Source organism: Cydia pomonella, chromosome 6 (assembly GCF_033807575.1).
Source record: "Cydia pomonella isolate Wapato2018A chromosome 6, ilCydPomo1, whole genome shotgun sequence".
Lineage (NCBI taxonomy): Eukaryota > Metazoa > Arthropoda > Insecta > Lepidoptera > Tortricidae > Cydia > Cydia pomonella.
Window position 1 is genome coordinate 20,018,761 of NC_084708.1, and position 19,732 is coordinate 20,038,492.

Consider the following 19,732-nt stretch of genomic DNA (forward strand, 5'->3'; position numbering starts at 1 on the left):
CGCGATTATGATAGGCAATGTTTTTTTAATGAATTGTTGATAAGCAGAAATAAAGCGTTTTATGATTAACTTTTTTTTTACTTAAGAACAATTAATATTTGCGTAATAATGAACGATAACTTTGTCGGGTATAAATTGGAATAACGCTCGACATACAATTTTCAAATTGCTAATATGTGCCGAATCCTGAAATACAAATGACATCCGAATGAATGAAGTATATTTCTAAGCGTAGGCGTCCATGGCAACGACACGATTGGTTTAGTCGTCACGATAAAGCAGGATATCATGTATAGGATTGTGCGCAGTCGCTTGTATACTATCGCGGACGATATCATCCACGATTTACCGTTTACACGATGAAGTGTGAAAATGCCCATTAAAATCCCTTATTCCACAACACTAGCAAAGAATATACACTGTAGGCCAATTAAACCCGACAGATTTTAAAGGTGTATTTTTTACCGAATATAGAGACTAAAATGTCATACAAAGTTTCCTTAAAAACGATCTAGTTTTAGAGATAATGTTAATGACATTCTTTGTGAAAAATTGTTTCTGTTATAGTGTTTCTTAGTGAAAAACGCCTTTTCAGCTGTGACACTACCACTATGTGACTTGGAGACATTCCTACGGACAGACATTAAAGTTTAAAACTCGCAATTGTTATATGTAAATATAAAAATAAAAACTACTTATTCGTTGTGATGATTTTTTACCAAGGTGTAAAAATAAATAATGTGCTGTGTACAGAAAATGCAAAAAATTTTTTTTGGGAATTTGGCCAAAACTCATATAACATTTTTTCTCCTTAGGAATGCGTGGTAAAAATCTGTCGGGTTAAATCGGCCCATGGTGTAGAGTCTGGCAAACCAAATTTGCCTACATCTTTGATGTAGTTTATACCATTGGTTTATACTCATCCATTTCTTTTGGCTGCTAGTACTAGCGAAAGACAAAGACAGTATGATTCTTTCTGTCCATGTTTGAAATGAGACAGTCCCTGGCTAAACTATAACACTCACAGCCTCTTAACTTTCCACCACACGCTGTAGCTCAGCCATAGGTACTCGACCTCTTTTCCTGAGGGCCAGAAAGAGGGTTTTGCCTTGTGACGTTCAAATGGCAAAGTAATGTATGGGTATATCAGGTTTGCCTGTCGCCGGGCCACCTATAAAAGTCCAGCGGTCCGCAGGTTGAGTATGGTTGTTGTAGCCTTATCATTACCATCTCTTTTCTCTGGCCTACTCAAATTTTTTAACTATCTTCTATTGATTAGTTGAGGTTTCTAAAAAACCCTGACACTCGCCAAGTCCCACCAAACCACCAAAAATCTTGACATGTCAAGGAAAACCCTGACGTATGGCAACCCTAGCCACACTCGTATTATGAGCACACAAACACATGCACAGGATCGGTGCACTTGTATTTATTTTATCATTCAATTCACGAATATGCTTACAGTCTAGACCAGGGGTCTCCAAACTTTTTTACCCGAGGGCCATATTGCATCTCTAAAACTTTCGGGCTCTAGTTGCTGCTGTTAGGAACAGTTCCACTCTAAATGAATACTGAACCCCTGGAGCCTGGGATCCGTTTGGTAACCTACCGCGGGCCGGATCGGAACGCCTCGCGGGCCGGATTTGGCCCGCGGGCCGGGGTTTGGAGACCCCTGGTCTAGACCAAGGTGTACGTAAGTGCAAATAACAAATTACGTCACATTTACAATAGGTATTAGAATCGTATGTCAACGTTATAAAGAAAAATAAACAAATGCAATATGTCAATAATATCCCTACATAAATATTTATAGACGTGAGTGGATTAACGTGCTATGTTACGTTTCAGATTTTGATTTTATGCAATAAATGGGAATTTGAAGCTATTATGAATAACCCAATTAGTGAACGTGTATTCACTTTCGCATAATATACGAGTAAAAAGCATCAGTAACGGGATGAGGTTAAAACAGTATTTGTTTATTGGACTTTAAAATGGTATATGACTATCGTTTCGAAAACCAGTTGCGAAGTAAATACTTAATGGAATTTCGGATTCTTAAGCGAATACAAGAGGTACAAAAAATATTTAGGCAATGGATACCTTCATGCACTGAATTGATTTACTTCATGAATGAATTATGAACACGAATGAAGATGATACCGAGCAAGAGGATCAAAAAATACTATTTACTGCTAATTAATATTTAACTGCGATTTACTCAAATGTGCGCTTCACCGGGCACGCAAACAGGCGCCGGCGTCGCCGCGACACCACCGCCCTGCTCCCCCTCCGCGGGGGAACGTCGAGGGGGCGGCACAGACAGACTATTATCCTTGTCAGTGCAGTTGGATTCAAGTATTGAAACGAACGAAATCCGACTAAATTACGTGAGTGAATATATTTTACAATCATAGTGTGTGTTAGGGTACTTTCCTAATAGTTAAATCAGTTTCTTTGTTCTAACTGTCAAATATTTTCCAATATGGAATTTATATGAAAAATGCAAAATTGATGTCACTGTCAAGCCCTACTCTTTGTGGTTCAATTTGATTTATTATTTTTATTAAATAGAAATAGTGGCAAAAATAACTGCTATGTTTTTCTAATAATTTTCTTGGACTTTATTCCGTGCATGGTGTGAAAGAATTTGTTTAAAATACAGAAAATATTAACACTATTAGCCGTAAGACGTAAAATTCTTGTGAAGGTGATCCGTTCCAGTCTTCATGAGCTGTTCCATTTCACCAAATAGCACTGATAAAATGCAAATGCTTGGTTTTTAGATTTAAAAAAAAAAGGGTTCCGTACCATTTATGACGTATTAAAAAAAAACTAGTAGATCTCGTTCAAACCAATTTTCGGTGGAAGTTTGCATAGTAATGTATATCATAATATATTTTTTTTAGATTTTTCATTCTGTTATTTTAGAAGTTACAGGGGGGGGGGGGGGGACGACACATTTTACCACTTTGGAAGTGTCTCTCGCGCAAACTATTCAGTTTAGAAAAAAATGATATTAGAAACCTCAATATCATTTTTGAAGACCTATCCATAGATACCCCACACGTATGAGTTTGAATTTTTTTTTAATTTTATGACGTAAAAAAAAACTACTTACTAGATCTCGTTCAAACCAATATTCGGTGGAAGTTTGCATGGTAATGTACATCATATATATTTTTGAGGTTTATCATTCTGTTATTTTAGAAGTTACAGGGGGGGGGGGGGGGACACATTTTACCACTTGAAGTGTCTCTCGCGCAAACTATTCAGTTAGAAAAAAATTATATTAGAAACCTCAATATCATTTTTGAAGACCTATTCATAGATACCCCACACGTATGGGTTTGATGAAAAAAGATTTTTTGAGTTTCAGTTCTAAGTATGGGGAACCCCCAAAATTTATTGTTTTTTTTCTTTATTTTTGTGTGAAAATCTTAATGCGGTTCATAGAATACATCTACTTACCAAGTTTGAACAGTATAGCTCTTATAGTTTCGGAAAAAAGTGGCTGTGACATAATCGGACAGACAGACGGACATGACGAATCTATAAGGGTTCCGTTTTTTGCCATTTGGCTACGGAACCCTAAAAAATAGCTTTAATCATTATGCTTTACGTATGCTTATAATATTTGAGAAGGTCCCTCAATTCCATGTGGAATCCATAATCAGAACTAGACCTTGATAAAAATGTTGCTTAAAAACAAACTTAACCAAGATGACATATCGACAAACGTGGATTTTTTTTGTGTCGTCGAGGTGTTTGTTCTGGAGTTCGTCTGGAGTTCGTTAGCAGTTCCACTTTATCAAATGTCACTTTAGGGTTTAGCCATAGTCACCTAGAAACCCTAATAGTTTCGCCACGTCCGTCGTCCGTCTGTCCAACCGTCCGTGTCTGTGCTCCGTGATTGTTAGTGCTAGAAAGCTGCGATTTGGCATGAATACATTAATCATGCATGGCGACAGAACGTTAAAATAAAAACTGCAAAACCATTTTGTATTAGGGCACCTATACAAAATGTTTATTTATTTATTTTTAGCTTTGACCTAATAGTGTGGGGTATCGTTGGATAGGTCTTTCAAAACGAATACGGGCCTCCAAAAACCTTTTTTTTTTGATAAAGTTAATATTATCGGAAATAATTGCTCCGAAAGAAAAAAATATGTTGGATCCATGGGTCCAAAAAATATGAAAAAAAAGCTCGTGAAACAAAAGTTTAATAATTCGAGTTCAATGAAAACTATAGCGAACATGATCGATCCAGCCGTAGAATTATTGCACAAAATCTTCTATTAGTAAAAATACGTATAAAGCGCTGCGAAAGTACTCCCGTTCCTTATGCTTGTGATGTACACGATACTTAATAATAGCCCCCGTTTGGCCTGTTCTGACAGAACTACTGAACATGGCCGATTTTTTAAGATGTAAATGCTTGATTTGTACATAATCGAATTTAAACTGTCGTGAGACATACTAACATTTAAATACACGAGCCGGCGGCAGACCCACATCGACAAATATCTACTTTAAATAAAACCACACACATACTATTGTTGTTGTTGTAAAAGTAACGGACAAGTCGGCGTAAACAACTCTGATGGGGCTTCAATAACGCGTATGTCCAACCGTGTGTCAAGGTCAAGTGCAGAAGCATCGATGACTAATGCCGACGCAGGTGTGCGAGTAAAATCACCTATGTCAAAAGATACTAGTGCGCGCGCAAAAGCGACCATGTTACAGAATGCAGAATTTAGGGCTCCTAATATCCGTGATACACGCCGATCCGTAGCTACGGGTTCTTAAGGTGGCGACTGACTTGTAACATTTCGGTGTAATGTAACGCGATACAACCCGAGCATTACGACAGTCAGTGCAGCGAGCCGAGCCGCTCGACGCGAGCACCGCGTGCTCCACTCGGCTGTCGGTTTTTACGCGAATCCCTTTGAGTGTTACAAAGGTGGCGACTGACTTGTAACGATCGCCGTGAACGATACATTACAAGCAAATGTTACAAGTCAGTCGCCACCTTTAAGCCCGGATTTCACGAACACGGCAAGGTACGTACCTCGTACCTGCGTTCGCGTCCGGATTCACGTGACACGCCATGATACGTAGCCCGTACCTGCGTTCGTGTGCGGAGCTTCGGGCTCGGTTCCGTTGGATAGGTACTTATCGCACGTCTCGTAGGTTCGACACGCCCGGGAGAAAATAAATAAGGACAAGGTATTATTGTATTGAGTTACCACTTAGTATATTGAATACCGTTCGTCGGACAAACATTTACGTGTGAATTAAACTTAAATTGTATTTTTGGCATCGACTTGAATATAATGGTTATATCTTAATAATTTTTCTAGTGCCTACGCCAAATCTTGGGATTAGTTGTCAAGCGGACCCCAGGCTCCCATGAGCCGTGGCAAAATGCCGGGACAACGCGAGGAAGAAGAGGAGATCTAAATAATTTATGGGGTTATTCTGTTTTTTGTATAACCAGCTAGGTATTGATTTTAGTCAAAACTGCGACCTGCTTGTTGCATTGCACTAATATAAATATAAGGTGTAAAACTCCCTAGTAAGTATCATTATAATTATGAACTTAAGCAACGCTGTGCTACTGGTTGTCATTATTAAATCAAGAAAAGACATTTTTTTTCTGTTAAGTATTAATGAAACATACTTGTAAAAGCTTGCTACTATCAAATAATATAACGTAGCCTAAATATAAACAAGGCAATCCTAATTCAAAGAAACAAAAGGGTAAATTTCTGCAAATCTTCGGTAGGTATGATAAAGGTAATACAGGTAAACAAATTCAACAAAAACACATGTACGGGGCCACAGAAAAAAAAAGTACGCAGCTGCAGTTTTTATCAGTTTCGGACTTTCGGCATATTAAAGAGTACCGTTTATTTCTAAATTGAAGGTAATAATGACATATTATTGTTAGAGTGTTTTATTGTATGACTAACAAGCTAAGCCAACATACCGGGTTTTTTTTTGTAGATAAGAAGTGCAGTTGCACGTGCAGACAAAGATAAAAAGATTTGCGAGCGACTTATTAAAATGAAACAAACAATATACTCGTACATAAGTAGCTGTGGGCTTTACCTTTTGTTCGTGAAGTTGAAAGAAGTGACCGCGATGTATTGTTTTACAAATTCGTGGTATTTTTTATTTAATCTGGAGGGGGCAGTTTAGAATTTTGAACTCACATTCATTGTCATTAGTTACTCCTGACATCACAGTTGGTCTTCAAGTTTTAATTTAGCTGTGAATTTAAAGTTATTTTTGTTGTTGTTTTGTTTTTTTTTGTTATTGTTAGTGTATGATTAGTGTTACTCTAATGGTGTGTTTAAACTATTAACAATGAAGAGAAGTTGGGTGTGGAGATATGCCACCAGAGTCGGAGATACAGCTTTATGTACCTTGTGCAATGATCGCACAAATAATGAGCTTTCCTGTCGTATTATTTGTCGTATTTTAGCAACCCGTTTATTAAAGTAGCTATTCATTGTAATTAATGTTTAGTTCTTTTCATTTATTACTCATTAATATTTAAAAGGCCTCACTATTGGAAATAAATTTTAATTCAAAAGTTATGAAACGGAATTAGAGCTATGAATAAAAAACTCACGATACATTTTTATTCGTAGCTCTAGTACAAATTGGGTACAAAAGTATGGTATGGTTTTAATTTAATTTTATGTAGGTACACCCGCCATTCTGACTCTGACAGTCTAGACGGTTCTCCTCTTCAGACTGTTACAAAATTTAAATATTTGGGCCATTGGGTCACAGAAACTCTCAAAGATGATGAAGATGTAGAAAGGGAACGCAGAGCACTATCGGTTAGCGGTAACATGTCGTCACGCAGGTTTGCACGCTGTTCCCGCGAAGTCAAAATTACACTTTTTAAAACGTACTGCCAACACCTGTACACGTGCAACCTGTGGAGCAACTACACCAGAAAAAGTTTGTGCTCTGCGTGTCCAGTACAACAACGCCTTCAGGGGTTTGTTGGGGCTGCCCTGGCGATGCAGAGCGTCAGGAATGTTTGTCGAGTGGAGCACAAACGGCTTTCACGCAGTGCTGCGTAAGAGGGTGGCGTCCCTGTGGCAATGCGTGCGGGGCAGCACCAACACTCTCCTGAAGGTGATTGCGGAAAGGGTCGACAGCCCTCTTATAGCTCACAGGATGTCAATGCATGTTTGATCCAATGAGCATTATATGTTCTACTAACATTAACGTTTTAGTTTTATAGTTTTGTTTTTCTTTGTTAGCTATTAATATAGTCTTACAAACTACTACTAATATAGTAGTACAAAAATATGGATACGTGGTGTCTGAAATAAATACTTTCGTTTCATTTTTTAAATAATTCGACGGATTACACTCACGTATTTTTAGTCACTCGCTTGATTTGTACATATAATATTGACTTTATGGTTACATTTCTTCTTATAAGTTATGAATCTCCTGCACCAATATGACCCAATGGTTGACTGGCAGAGAATGCCTTTTGGCATGAAGTCCGCCATTTGTACATTTTTCTTTAAAATACAATAAAATACAAAAATCACTATATGCCTATCAGATTTGAGGAGTTTATATTTACCTACCCACATACTTTCAATCAAAAAAAAAAATCCGGGAAATGATGGATTTCTGAGGTAAAAAACTTGAAAGAGAAGAAACAAAGTATACAGCCAAATTGAGTAATTATGCAAAACATTAAAAGCATAGGTAAATAGTAGGAACCCTACACTGAGCATGGCCCGACATGCTCTCGAACAGTTTTTAATTAGGGTTCCGTAGCCAAATGGCAAAAAACGGAACCCTTATAGATTCGTCATGTCCGTCTGTCTGTCCGATTTTTTTTTATTTGGTCAGCAGGTGACTAAGCTTGCTTATTCAAAACTAAAAATTTGGGTGAACAATTACGAAAAAGCGACGTTTTTTTAAATCGTCTATTTTATGTCTCTTTGTTAACTTAAACACCCAGTAACGCAGGAAATTTTATGGTAAAACTTTTGTCTGAGGTAATTATAAGGTATGACATGGGCACTGTCAAAAGATATGAACAAAAATCTGAAAAAGGTACCTTCATTGAGGGTACTTTCATTTAACAATTTGGGCTTTTATCGTTATTTATGGAATGGAGATATCAGAATAGAAATTGTTTAACAAATCCGTTTAAATAAATAAATAAATAAATTATCATTTATTTCAGGCATAATACACGTGGAACACATATATGTGTTAGTAATTTACATAACTTATTAAAATAATGTTAATGGCTACAATAACATGACAAGTTAACATGCAAATTAATGACTAGGCGCCTTAGCACAATCGGATTAGGACCAACCTCGAAATCTCTAGAACAGTCATGAAATTTGGTATGTATATAATTAACACATTCACTGCCAGACAAAAAACGGCGCACTACTCCAGAAACCGGTGGTCTATAGCTGTGTACAAAATAACCCGCCCAGCGGGTTGTCCGGCATCTGAACAAAGTTCACGAGCGCCCACCAGGTGGGTTCCCGGCAGTGAATGTGTTAAAGTCCCCTTTTTCATGCCTACACCATTTGACATTTGGGGACCTCGAAGAATCGCAGCCATCCTGGAAAATGTGTACCATCCAGGTGAAATTCGCGTTTTACTCTAAATCTACATTCTTTATGAAAATATAGTGTAAGGCTTAGTTAAAGCTTATTAAATTCTACACAAAAAAGTCCTGGATATCTTTGCGAAAAAAAATACATCTTGTTATAGAAAATACTTGCTGAATCTAAGCTTAACGCTTATACACTTCCAGGGGACATTCTCTTAATAGGAAACTCGGAGGAATATGAATTCCACTTTTAACTATACATTTGTACGTAATCTACCCCAATATTATCATTTTACTCGACTGCGATTTAACCAGAAAGTAGGGTTATGGGTTTACTGATGATTCAGTACACCCTGTAGCTTAGGATACAGGGCGGATTTTTTAACGTATCGGTAGATTCCTCTTACCCTTCACAACTTGTTTACACTTGTTTTATCACAGAAAAATTAAATCGACCGCCTTGAGAGGACTCCTAATATTAAATCATATTATTTCTTCTAGCGCCTAAACTATTTAGCGGATTTCAATTAAATAGACATCAGTAGATCTATAATTAGTACACGAGTGCTACGCAATACAAAGTTATAAACAATTTTCTTCCTAGCGTTGTCCCGGCATATTGCCACGGCTCATGGGATCCTGGGGTCCGCTTGACAATTAATCCCAAGATTTGGCGGAGGCACTAGTTTTTACGAAAGCGACTGCCATCTGAACTTCCAACCCAGATGGTAAACTAGGCCTTGTTGGGATTACTCCGCTTTCCTCACGATGTTTTCCTTCACCGAAAAGCGACAGGTAAATATCAAATGATATTTCGTACATAAGTCCCGAAAAACTCATTGGTACGAGCCGGGGTTTGAACCCGCGACCTTTGGATTGCAAGTCGCACGCTTTTACCGCTACGCCACCAATAACATTAAAAATTAAATATATAAAATTCTATTATAATTACAATTATACCGATATATATTAACATTTCGGGGATAGTGCAATACCGCGTAACCAACAAATGCAGTAAGGTCCAATTACCTTGTACATTGTTTGAATTTCGAACTCTTACGACTTTGTTAGTTGCGCGGTATTGCACTATCCCCGACGATTTGTCAAATTATATAAATTAAAAACACAAATAATTCATTTAATAAAAAATAAATTTACATTAACATAATGTTATCCGGAGTGCCTTACCAGTTATAATATACAAAGCTGGAGTTTAAAACCAGATCTTAATAGCTTATCATGAAACAAATAAAAAAAAAAAACCTACTTGGAATGAAAACGTATTACTTTCTGCACACTTCATTGAACAATAATGACACATTCAGAGCATGAGAAATGAAATAGTACATTACTATAGAGGCCGGGAAACGAAGGGTTGCAGGTCAAGTAGATATAGACACCTGGATGGGGATATACGGCCGGCAACCCCGTTTCTCGACGATGCTTCACTCAAACTTGCAATGAAAAAAAATACGTAGGTTTACACGGCTAAAAACATTACGAATCTACGAGTACTACTATTTGATGGTTCCATCTGAAATTCCAACAGAAATTCCGATAAAAAGTCCTTATTGCACTAATGCACATGAAGCACAAGGACCCTTCTCTGGAAAGCCATATATTATTAAGAATTATAGTTTTAAAATTATGCATAATTTGGCGGATTTAAAGGCAGCTTAACATCTTGAATTTCCACATTTATTAAATCGCGTCGAAAGTTAAATACATAATAGATGTCTAAGAATCTACTGTATCCCTTCAGGTGGCAGCACCATCAGTTGAACGGTGGGGGAATCCTTTGGTATGCCAAAGGTGGCCTCAGACCGAGCTGGATGCACTAGATCGGTAGGTCCGACAGTTGCTCACCACACACCATATGCTACAACCACGCTCGTCTGTTATGAGATTGAAAATCCCACGGAAATGTGGAGGTCGCGGCTATCTAAACGCCAAAAATCCCCACAGGAATTATTTCCTCAACAACAGATGTGACAGCAGACAACAATCGTGATGTCGTGGCAGTAGACAGAGGCCTCACGCCGCTCTCCTTGGCAAACGAGAACTCGCGCAAACCTGTAGTACTAAGCACCGAGGACCGCAAGGCGGTATGGAAGGATAAGGAGCTACACGGGCGATTCTACAAAGGCCCCCACGGGATACGACATAGACCTGCCCGCATCGGTGAACTGGTTACGGTTCGGGGATATCTTCGGAGAAACCGAGGGTTTTGCCTGTGCAATTGCGGACGAAGTTATGATGACGAACAACTACCGGAAATATATCCTGAAGGACGGTACGGTCGACATTTGTCGGGCATGCCGCCGCCCCGGAGAGTAACTCAGGCATATAATTTCCGGTTGTTCTCACTTTGCTAACGGTTAGTTTAGTACTTGCACAGACGTAGCTAGGATTATTTAGCATCAACTTGCTCTTCTATACGGCCTTGTGTACTGTGAAGTACCGTACTACAAGTACTTACCACCCTTGAACTACAGTTCTCCAAAATGGGTCATGCCACGACTGCCACGCTCTATTGGGATCGATCTGTCATCACTGACAGGACTATTGTAGCCAACAAGCCTGACATCGTGATAATAGATCGATCGCATCTAAGGACAAGTTCAGTAAGTACCTAGACTGGGCTTACGAGATAACCGCCATGTGGGATGTTGATTTGAAGATCATTGTCCCGATAGTCGTTTCAGCGAACGGACTAATAGCGAAGAGTCTCGAGCAACATCTTGAGAGACTTTCGCTAGATTTATCCGGACAAACCTCTGGTTGGATCAAAGGTCAGATTCAGAAGGCGGTGATTTTGGCTCCAAGGTTCCTCTCTCTGCGGCCCTGACCACCGCCAGCTTGGGCCCTGCCCCGCTGCTGGCGGCACCCTAGGTTAGGTAATAGGTTTTTTACAATGTTACAAGCCAGGATTTGAACCCGCGACCTCTGGATTGAAAGTCGGACGTCAGATCCACTAGGCCAATACCGCAAGCGTTTTTTATTTGTTAAAATATGTGAAGTTTGTTGGTTTGGTTTAATGGTTGGTTATTTAATTCTCAATTTTAACTACCCTCTTTACAATGGTTTAGCTTGCGTCTGAGTGCAAAAGTGCTATCATAATTGCCAAACTCCTAAAACTACGACGATTAAAGTGGCATTAACACACTCTGTCGCTATAAAGTCGATGCAGACTTGCAGAGTTAGTTCAGATTCAAATTGTTGGCGTATTTCAGATCAGCTTGACTCTTCCTCGCTGCGTAGAGATTTAGCTTCGCTTTGCATTTTATATCGCATGTATTACGGGGAGTGCTCCGAGGAATTGTTGGGATTAGTCCCTACCGCCTCTTTCGGCTGTAGAGAGATACGCGACAACATTTCCACCTTCACCACTTAGATATGGTTGGCAGTCCTCTATTAGTGCGTTTCTCTTGAAACTTCGTGTCTTGCACACCTAAACTGTGGAATGAACTGTCATCTGAGGGATTTCCGGACCGATACGACCTTCAAACCTTCAAGAACAGAGCGTACTGCATGCAACGCACTTACAACTTCTCTGATGTAGCAATAGGGTTGTTTCCATCTACAAATCTTAGGATAGAATTGTATCCCAATAAATTCTTTTGGATTATAAGAACATGTTAAACTACTTTTAGGGGACCTGTAATGACCATATTTTTGTAAATATTGAATTTAAAATATCTTTTGGCACACGTCACGTGACCAAACTCGAAACGTCATTGAAGATTCTGATGACGTCCCAACTCTCGGATTGACACTGTTGACAGTTTGGCGATAAACAACAAATGACAAATGTCAGTTGACAGTTTGTATCTTCTACGTGTGTAACTGTGTATGTAGTTATGTGTCAAACCGTAAACTGTGACGTCACACAATTTTCAAAGACCGTTTTGGGCGCGAAAGCATCTGTCAAAATATATTTTGTTAATTTAACATATTTAAAGCAGTTTTTAGTATAAAAGTTAAATTTTAGGGCAACTTTTAGTTAATATAGAACGTAATACAAGCGTTTAAAAAAATTGGAAACAACCCTATTCTCTATGGATGACGGTAATCGCTTACCATCAGGCATTCGCCTGCTCGGTTGCTTCCTATATCATTCAGACGGATTCTACTAAAGTTAAAAAGTTTTTTTAAAATTCCTAAGAAAGTTAGACTTAGGTACAGGTACGAGTATTTTCCAGATAACTTGCGATGGACAGAAACAACAACGATTCGGAGGTGGTACTGACGGGGCTGTCGGGGCGCCTGCCCGAATCAAGCAACATCGAAGAATTCGCGCAGCAGCTGTTCGACGGCGTAGACCTCGTCACTGCCGACGACCGCCGCTGGACACCGGGTGAGCACACTCTATATGCAAATATGCGACATGATTATTTCTTTATCATACATCATAAAAAGTCCGTTGCATACTCGTTCCTGAAATCTGTTTCGTTGGTTGGTTTAGATTTGTACGGATTGCCCGAACGCAGTGGCAAGCTCAAGGACCTAAAGCATTTCGATGCTGGTTTTTTCCGCGTGCATGCTAAGCAAGCACACGTCATGGACGTGCAGCTGCGGTTGCTGATGGAGGTGGTGCACGAGGCTATAGTGGACGCCGGCCTCAACCCCACCGAGTTACGCGGCTCGCGCACCGGAGTCTATGTCGGTGTTTCTAACTCGGAGACTGAGGAAGTGTGGTATGCAAACACGGACAACGTTACCGGATACACAGTGACTGGTTGCGCTCGCTCCATGTTTGCTAACAGGATATCCTACACGTTTGACCTCAATGGACCATCGTTAGCCATTGATACCGCTTGTTCTAGTTCCATGTTTGCGTTAGCACACGCCTTTGATGCCATTCGCAACGGCTCATGTGATGCCGCTGTAGTCGCTGGTACCCATGTCTGTCTCAAGCCGAGCACCGTAAATTTCAAAAAGCTGAATATGTTATCGCCTGAAGGACGTTGCGCCGCATTTGATGCTAGTGGTCGTGGTTATGTACGGTCCGAGGCAGTTGTAGCCGTGCTGCTGCAGCGCAGCCGCGATGCGCGCCGTGTGTACTGCACAGTGCGTGGTGCAGGCATGAATAACGATGGCTTTAAGACGAAGGGAATCACTTACCCTTCCGGCGTGATGCAGGGCCGACTTGCCCAAGAGACTTTTGAGAAAGCAAATCTTCGGCCGCAGGACGTCGTCTACGTGGAGGCACACGGCACCGGTACTAAGGTAAGCCGTCGGTAGAAACCGTACAGTTTATATACGTTGACGTCTATAACATAATATTACATGACTTGTGTATCTTTACGTGTTTTATAGGCTGGTGACCCACAAGAACTAAATGCGATCGCAGGACTGTTTTGCAAAGACCGACAGACACCTTTGCTAATTGGTGCAGTGAAGTCCAACATGGGACATGCAGAGCCAGCCTCCGGGCTCTGTTCTGTTATCAAGGTGGTGCTGGCGATGGAGCGCGGTTTGATACCCGGTAACCTACACTACCAAAATCCCAATGAGAAAATTCCAGCACTCAGAGATGGCCGCTTGAAGGTAACACACACGGAACAAATAGTAAGGTTAGAATGGACAGGGCAAGCGCGCCACTGAGTTCTCGCCCGCAGTAGGTCGTGGAATTTAAATTGTGCGGCTGGGCTGGGTCCGTAAAAATAATCGAAAACTAAGTAAACATGCATTGTGCTATTATGAAAACATATTGATAATTTATGTAAACGTGCATAATAAAAGTTTAGGAATGATCCTTCGTGTCGGACAGCCCTTCAAGCGGCCACATACTTATAAATTATTATTTGATTCTTTAGTTAGGAGTATCCTCAAATTAGGGAGTGTAATTTGGACACCTCAATACCAAGCCCATATAGACCGTTTGGAGAGAATTCAAAACATTTTCTAAAACCTGTTAGGTTATAAAAAAACATATACTAAAAAATTTATACAGAAACAAATATTTAATCTATTAATCATTTAATTGTGTGTTAAAGAACAGGTACTTATTTTATAAATTTTAGGTTGTCGGCGAAACATTTTGGTGTACCTTCCCTTTTTAACCGTGGGATATACTAAGACGTTATGTTTTTCTTTAAAATTCTAAAAAATAAAAGATTGATTGTCCTAATTTCCTAATAATGTCAATCAGCTTACGCGTGCGGGTAACTGTGGTAACTGCGACATCGGCCCCAATACTTACTGAGGATGACAGCGTATCTATAGATATCTTATCTACATATCATATCTATGTTATTAGTAAATATGACATCGGTTCCGAAGTTCCGATACTATAGGTAAATACGCACGATCCCATTTCCAACCTTATTATGTATTCCGTGGTAACACATGATATACAGATGCATGATCACTTGATCAGTGTGTCTGCATCTATGCTATACTTACAAGTAATAGCATAAGTGTAATACAATAATATAAAATTGGTACTTTAATATATTATACAGTGAAATTTTTACTTGATTATTAATGAAAATGATGCTAAAAAAATGTTTGGAAACAGTGGTACAAATAAAAATAATACCTATGTTGCAGGTAGTTCAAGAGAACACGCCATGGAAGGGAGGGCTTGTAGCAGTGAACTCGTTCGGGTTCGGCGGTGCTAACGCAACCGTGATACTCGAGGGAGGGCGCGGTGAACGTCTGCGGCCCGCCGAATACCCGATTCCACGTCTCGTACTGGCTTCGGGCCGCACCGATGAGGCGACTGAGCGGCTGATCCGACTGGCCGCTGCGCACCAGCGTGACACTGAGTTGCATGCTCTTTTCGACGCTGTGCACGCACGTGCCATCCCCGGTCATCCATATCGCGGGTTTGGCGTGCTAGATACGGAGCACAATGTTGAACCCATTATTAAGGTGTTGAAAAGTGAAAACGAGGCACGTCCAGTCTGGTTAGTGTTCAGCGGCGTGGGATCTCAGTGGTCTGGAGCGGCGCGTGAGCTGATGCGCTTGCCGACGTTCGCGTCAAGCATCGCGCGCTCATCTGCGGCACTCAAGCCACATGGTGTGGACCTTCAGTACGTTATTACAGACGCACCAGACACTATCTTCGACAATATCATCAACACTTTCGTATCCATCACCGCCATACAGGTGGCATTGGTGGACGTGTTACGCGAGCTGGGTGTGCACCCCGATGGTATTATCGGTTCTTCTTGCGGCGAAATCGGTAAGTGCATTCCTGTGCTAAAATTTATAAAGATATATTTAGAAGGCATTAACTCTATGATGAGCTGGTGAGGCCTATTGAAGCGTTTCATTACGTTGTTACGTAGTGGCCTATGTTAATATGTTTAATGGGGTACAGGGTGCGCATACGCCGACGAGGCTCTGACGGTGGAACAAGCGGCGCTTTGCGCTTATTGGCGCGGGTTCAGCCTTCTGGACGCGCGGCTAGCCCCGGGCGCCATGGCCGCCATCGGTATGTCCTGGGAAGAAGCTCAACGACTCTGCCCACCTGACGTTGAATGCGCTTGCTACAACACCGCTAACGATATCTTGGTGAGGCTAGGACTCTACAAATATTTCATACAATAAAGTAGGTATTGCTATTGGTATAGTATATTGGTATTGGTATATATAACTTTTTCATAAATACGTACTTTACTGACTTCATGAATTGCTCATGCAGACCTGCAAGAGCGGATTCTAGGTATTTTCTACAGGGAAGAAGAGTTCTGTATGATAAGAATCTGAAAGAAAAGAATAGATTTATTATTCTCGTATGCGCGGAGCTTGCGGATAAACTACAATTTAGAACACTTCTTCTGCAGGTCTCAGGCCCTCCTGCTTCAATTGAAAAGTTTATGGCAGAACTATCCGCAGAAGGTGTGTTTACGCGGCGCATCAAAAGCTCAAAAATGGCATTTCACAGCAAGTATATTGCTCCTGCCGCGCCAATCCTGCATGCCAACCTGCTAAAAGTTATCCCCGAGCCCAAGTCGCGCAGCGAGCGCTGGCTTTCAACCTCTGTACCACAGGAACAGTGGAACTCAGATTTAGGTATTTAATTTAATTTAAATGTTTTTTTGTATATAAGTTTAACGTTACGTCACGTTACTTGCTAAGTAAAATAACCTCACAAGTTTGTATTGTAGTTGGGTTGGGCTAACTGTAAATGTTTTTGCCGAAAATCTAATTTTTGCTACAAGCTTTTATCGCTGACTGTGCTTTTCTTTTCACAGGCAAATAATACTCATCGAGACAATTCTAACGACACGAAACACAACTAGTTTGCGTTGTTTTATCACAGAGTTCCCATGGTCACCTCGTGTCTACATCATCAGATCAGCTCCATGTCATCATATTATTGCATTGTCATCCGATTTACATATATAGGTATGCAAAATTTCAACTCAAACGAAAATCGGGAAGTGGGTCTTTAGCTTCTAAGATTTGACCCACACTAAAGCGCTTGGATGTTTTGTGCGGAAATCGCATGCGAAACGGCCAAGCCATATATTTTGACTAAGGTTTGTGAAGTTAGGGCTTGTAGAGTTAAAAGCTTGGTTCTACATGAGAAACGTGCGATCGCAGCGACTGCGCTACAGTGCTTGCGGAAACATTGCACGGCCGCTATCGCCGGGCGATACTGGCGCGGCGCCAGTGTCGCTGCGACAGTGGCGCTGCGCTCTCAAGCAAAGACAATTTGATATAGAGGTGGAGTCAAAGAAAACTTTGTAGCCATAGTAAATTTACTGCCATCTTTCGACACATGATTAAAACTTTTAGAACGCCATTTAACTTTGATCCTTATTCTTTGACTGATATGTGTTAAATTTGGCGGCATCTGGTGGTGGATCAAAGGCCAAAGGTATGGCGGCATCGTTTTGAGCGATGGCACCACAACCTTTAGCCGATGCCCGGTAAGATAAAGCTGTTAAGGCTGCTAAGGTATTGGTAATAAGTATGGTCTTTGCAGCAAAGTTAAGTGACGCCACGTACCACGTCAACAACTTCACGTCACCAGTTCGGTTCGCAATGGCGCTGGCTCATGTGCCAGAGAATGCACTGGTTGTGGAATTGGCGCCGCACGCTCAGATGCAGGCGGTGCTCAGGAGCACGCTGCCTGACGCGGTGCACATCCCACTGCTGCACCGTGAGGCGCCCGACGCGCTTGTACATTTGCTCACCGGTGTAGGCAAGATCTACGCAGCCGGCTTGCAACCAGAGGCAGGTGCTACTTATATCTTTGTTTATACTGGTTTAATTGAATCAGCATCTCACATGATAAACTTTTTAATGTATTAAGGTGGCGCGTTTATATCCGGCGGTGTCCTGGCCCGTGTCGTGCGGCACACCCTCACTCGCATCTCATATTGGCTGGGACCATTCCGTCGAGTGGACCGTGGCGGACTGCAAGACGGCCGCCAGTAGCGGTCAAAACGTCGTCGAGTACAACCTCAACAATCCAGAAGACGCTTTCTTCTTCGGATACAATATTGATGGCAGGACCCTCTTCCCCGCCACTGGATACCTCGTAAGTTACACAGCATCGCAGCATATTAATAGATATCAGAAAAATGGCATAACATAATATGTTATCTCTACAAGGTGTAACAAAAATAGCGGAAATAATTTAGACGCAAAAAAAAAATTACGACCTGCCACATAAAAAAAAAATTGTTCGGGTTAAAAAAATTGGTTCTACTTTTTTCTAATGAGAACACTATACAGAATATGCCCTTAAACGGATCCCCACTATTTTTGTTACACCTTGCAATGTAAGTATGCAATAGCCTACTTACGATCGTAAACTTATGATGAAGAAATATTAAATTACGTATACATCAGAATAGTAATTACATCAGAATTTCGTACTTGGAAAGTAAAATGCTGTAATGCATAAACGTATCACACACTTTAAAATAACAACTTTCATAGCATGAGAAATTAAAAGATTATTGTTTTATTTATCGCTCTTTGTCCAAAGCGGAAGTTGTAAGCACAGTGGTCAACTGCTCAACGCTTTAAAAAAAGGTAAATATAAATAATTTCCTGCCAACAGACCCTGATGTGGATGACTATGGCCAAGATGCAAAAGGTAAAGATAGAGGAAGCAGCGGTGGTGATAGAGAATATGCAGTTGCGTCGTGCTACCGTCATATCTCGTGATGCGCCGATTCGGTTTCTTGTCACAGTCTTTAGTGGCTCTGGAGAATTTGAGATTTGCGAAGGCGGTGACGTCGTGGTTTCGGGATCCATACGACTCATCAACGACCCTGCTTCAGAGCGTCTGCCCTCTACCACGCTAGATACAGACGAGCAAAAGGAGGACCTGCCGTCACTCACCTCTGCAGAGGTTTACAAGATATTGCATCTTCGTGGTTACAACTACGAGGGGTTATTTTGCGGGATCCAGTCTTCGAATGCGCGTGCCACGTGCGGCATGATCAACTGGGTTGAAAATTGGATTTCATTTATGGACACAATGCTTCAATTCGATTGTTTGGGCCAAGAATGCTGTGGATTATATTTGCCTACGTTTATCCAAAGCGTAGTTATTGACCCTATGGCACAGCGAGCAGCGGCGACGGTGTTCAACGGCGGCCCATTGCCCGTTAAGGTGCTCCGTGACATTGATATAGTCGTGGCGGGCGGCGTAGAACTCCGTGGCGTAAAATACTCACTGTCACCCCGCCGCGTCAACGTTGCGTTAACGCCCGATCTTGACAAATATGTATTTATTCCGTTTGAACGAGTATGTGCAGACACGGAAGAGCGTTATGCAGCCGCCACATTACATCTGGCGCTTGAGAACTGCATCGTGCACAAGTTGAAAGTCGCCGAACTAGCGCTAAATCGCCCTGCGGAAGCGCTGGTGCTGCCATACGCTAAGAAAGGTATTTGTCATTTAGTAGGTATCTTTAACCTTTTGAACGCCAAGAACACCTAATGGCGTCGTAAATAGTCGCGCCGTATAAGTGTTCTGGCGTTCGCTGTCAAAGTAACCTTCACACTTTCAAGTAAGGTTTATTTATATTAGTTCAAAGGGCAGAAGAACAACACGTACGATCACGCTAAAAAAATGTTCCCAGAACGTGACCTAACTCGAAAGTAACCTGCTAAGAAAGTCACCTACTCCGC

The 19,732-nt window shown here is 41.0% G+C and overlaps 1 protein-coding gene across 3 annotated transcripts in view; it reads left to right on the plus strand.

The window, feature by feature from the left end:
• Positions 1–2,276: 2,276 nt before the first annotated feature.
• Positions 2,277–19,732, plus strand: part of LOC133519227 (fatty acid synthase-like) — a 28,413-nt gene continuing 10,957 nt past the window's right edge. The window contains exons 1-10 of one of the 3 annotated variants that reach the window (XM_061853218.1): positions 2,277–2,390; positions 12,826–12,980; positions 13,089–13,852; positions 13,943–14,173; positions 15,179–15,815; positions 15,954–16,147; positions 16,420–16,648; positions 17,568–17,818; positions 17,898–18,125; positions 18,654–19,488. In XM_061853218.1, coding sequence (XP_061709202.1) covers positions 12,836–12,980; positions 13,089–13,852; positions 13,943–14,173; positions 15,179–15,815; positions 15,954–16,147; positions 16,420–16,648; positions 17,568–17,818; positions 17,898–18,125; positions 18,654–19,488 — 3,514 coding nt within the window. In that variant the 5' untranslated portion in view covers positions 2,277–2,390; positions 12,826–12,835. Of the gene's footprint in view, positions 2,391–9,722; positions 10,469–12,825; positions 13,853–13,942; positions 14,174–15,178; positions 15,816–15,953; positions 16,148–16,419; positions 16,649–17,567; positions 17,819–17,897; positions 18,126–18,653; positions 19,489–19,732 lie in introns of those variants that run through there. The other 2 variants (XM_061853216.1, XM_061853217.1) reach the window with 2 other exon arrangements.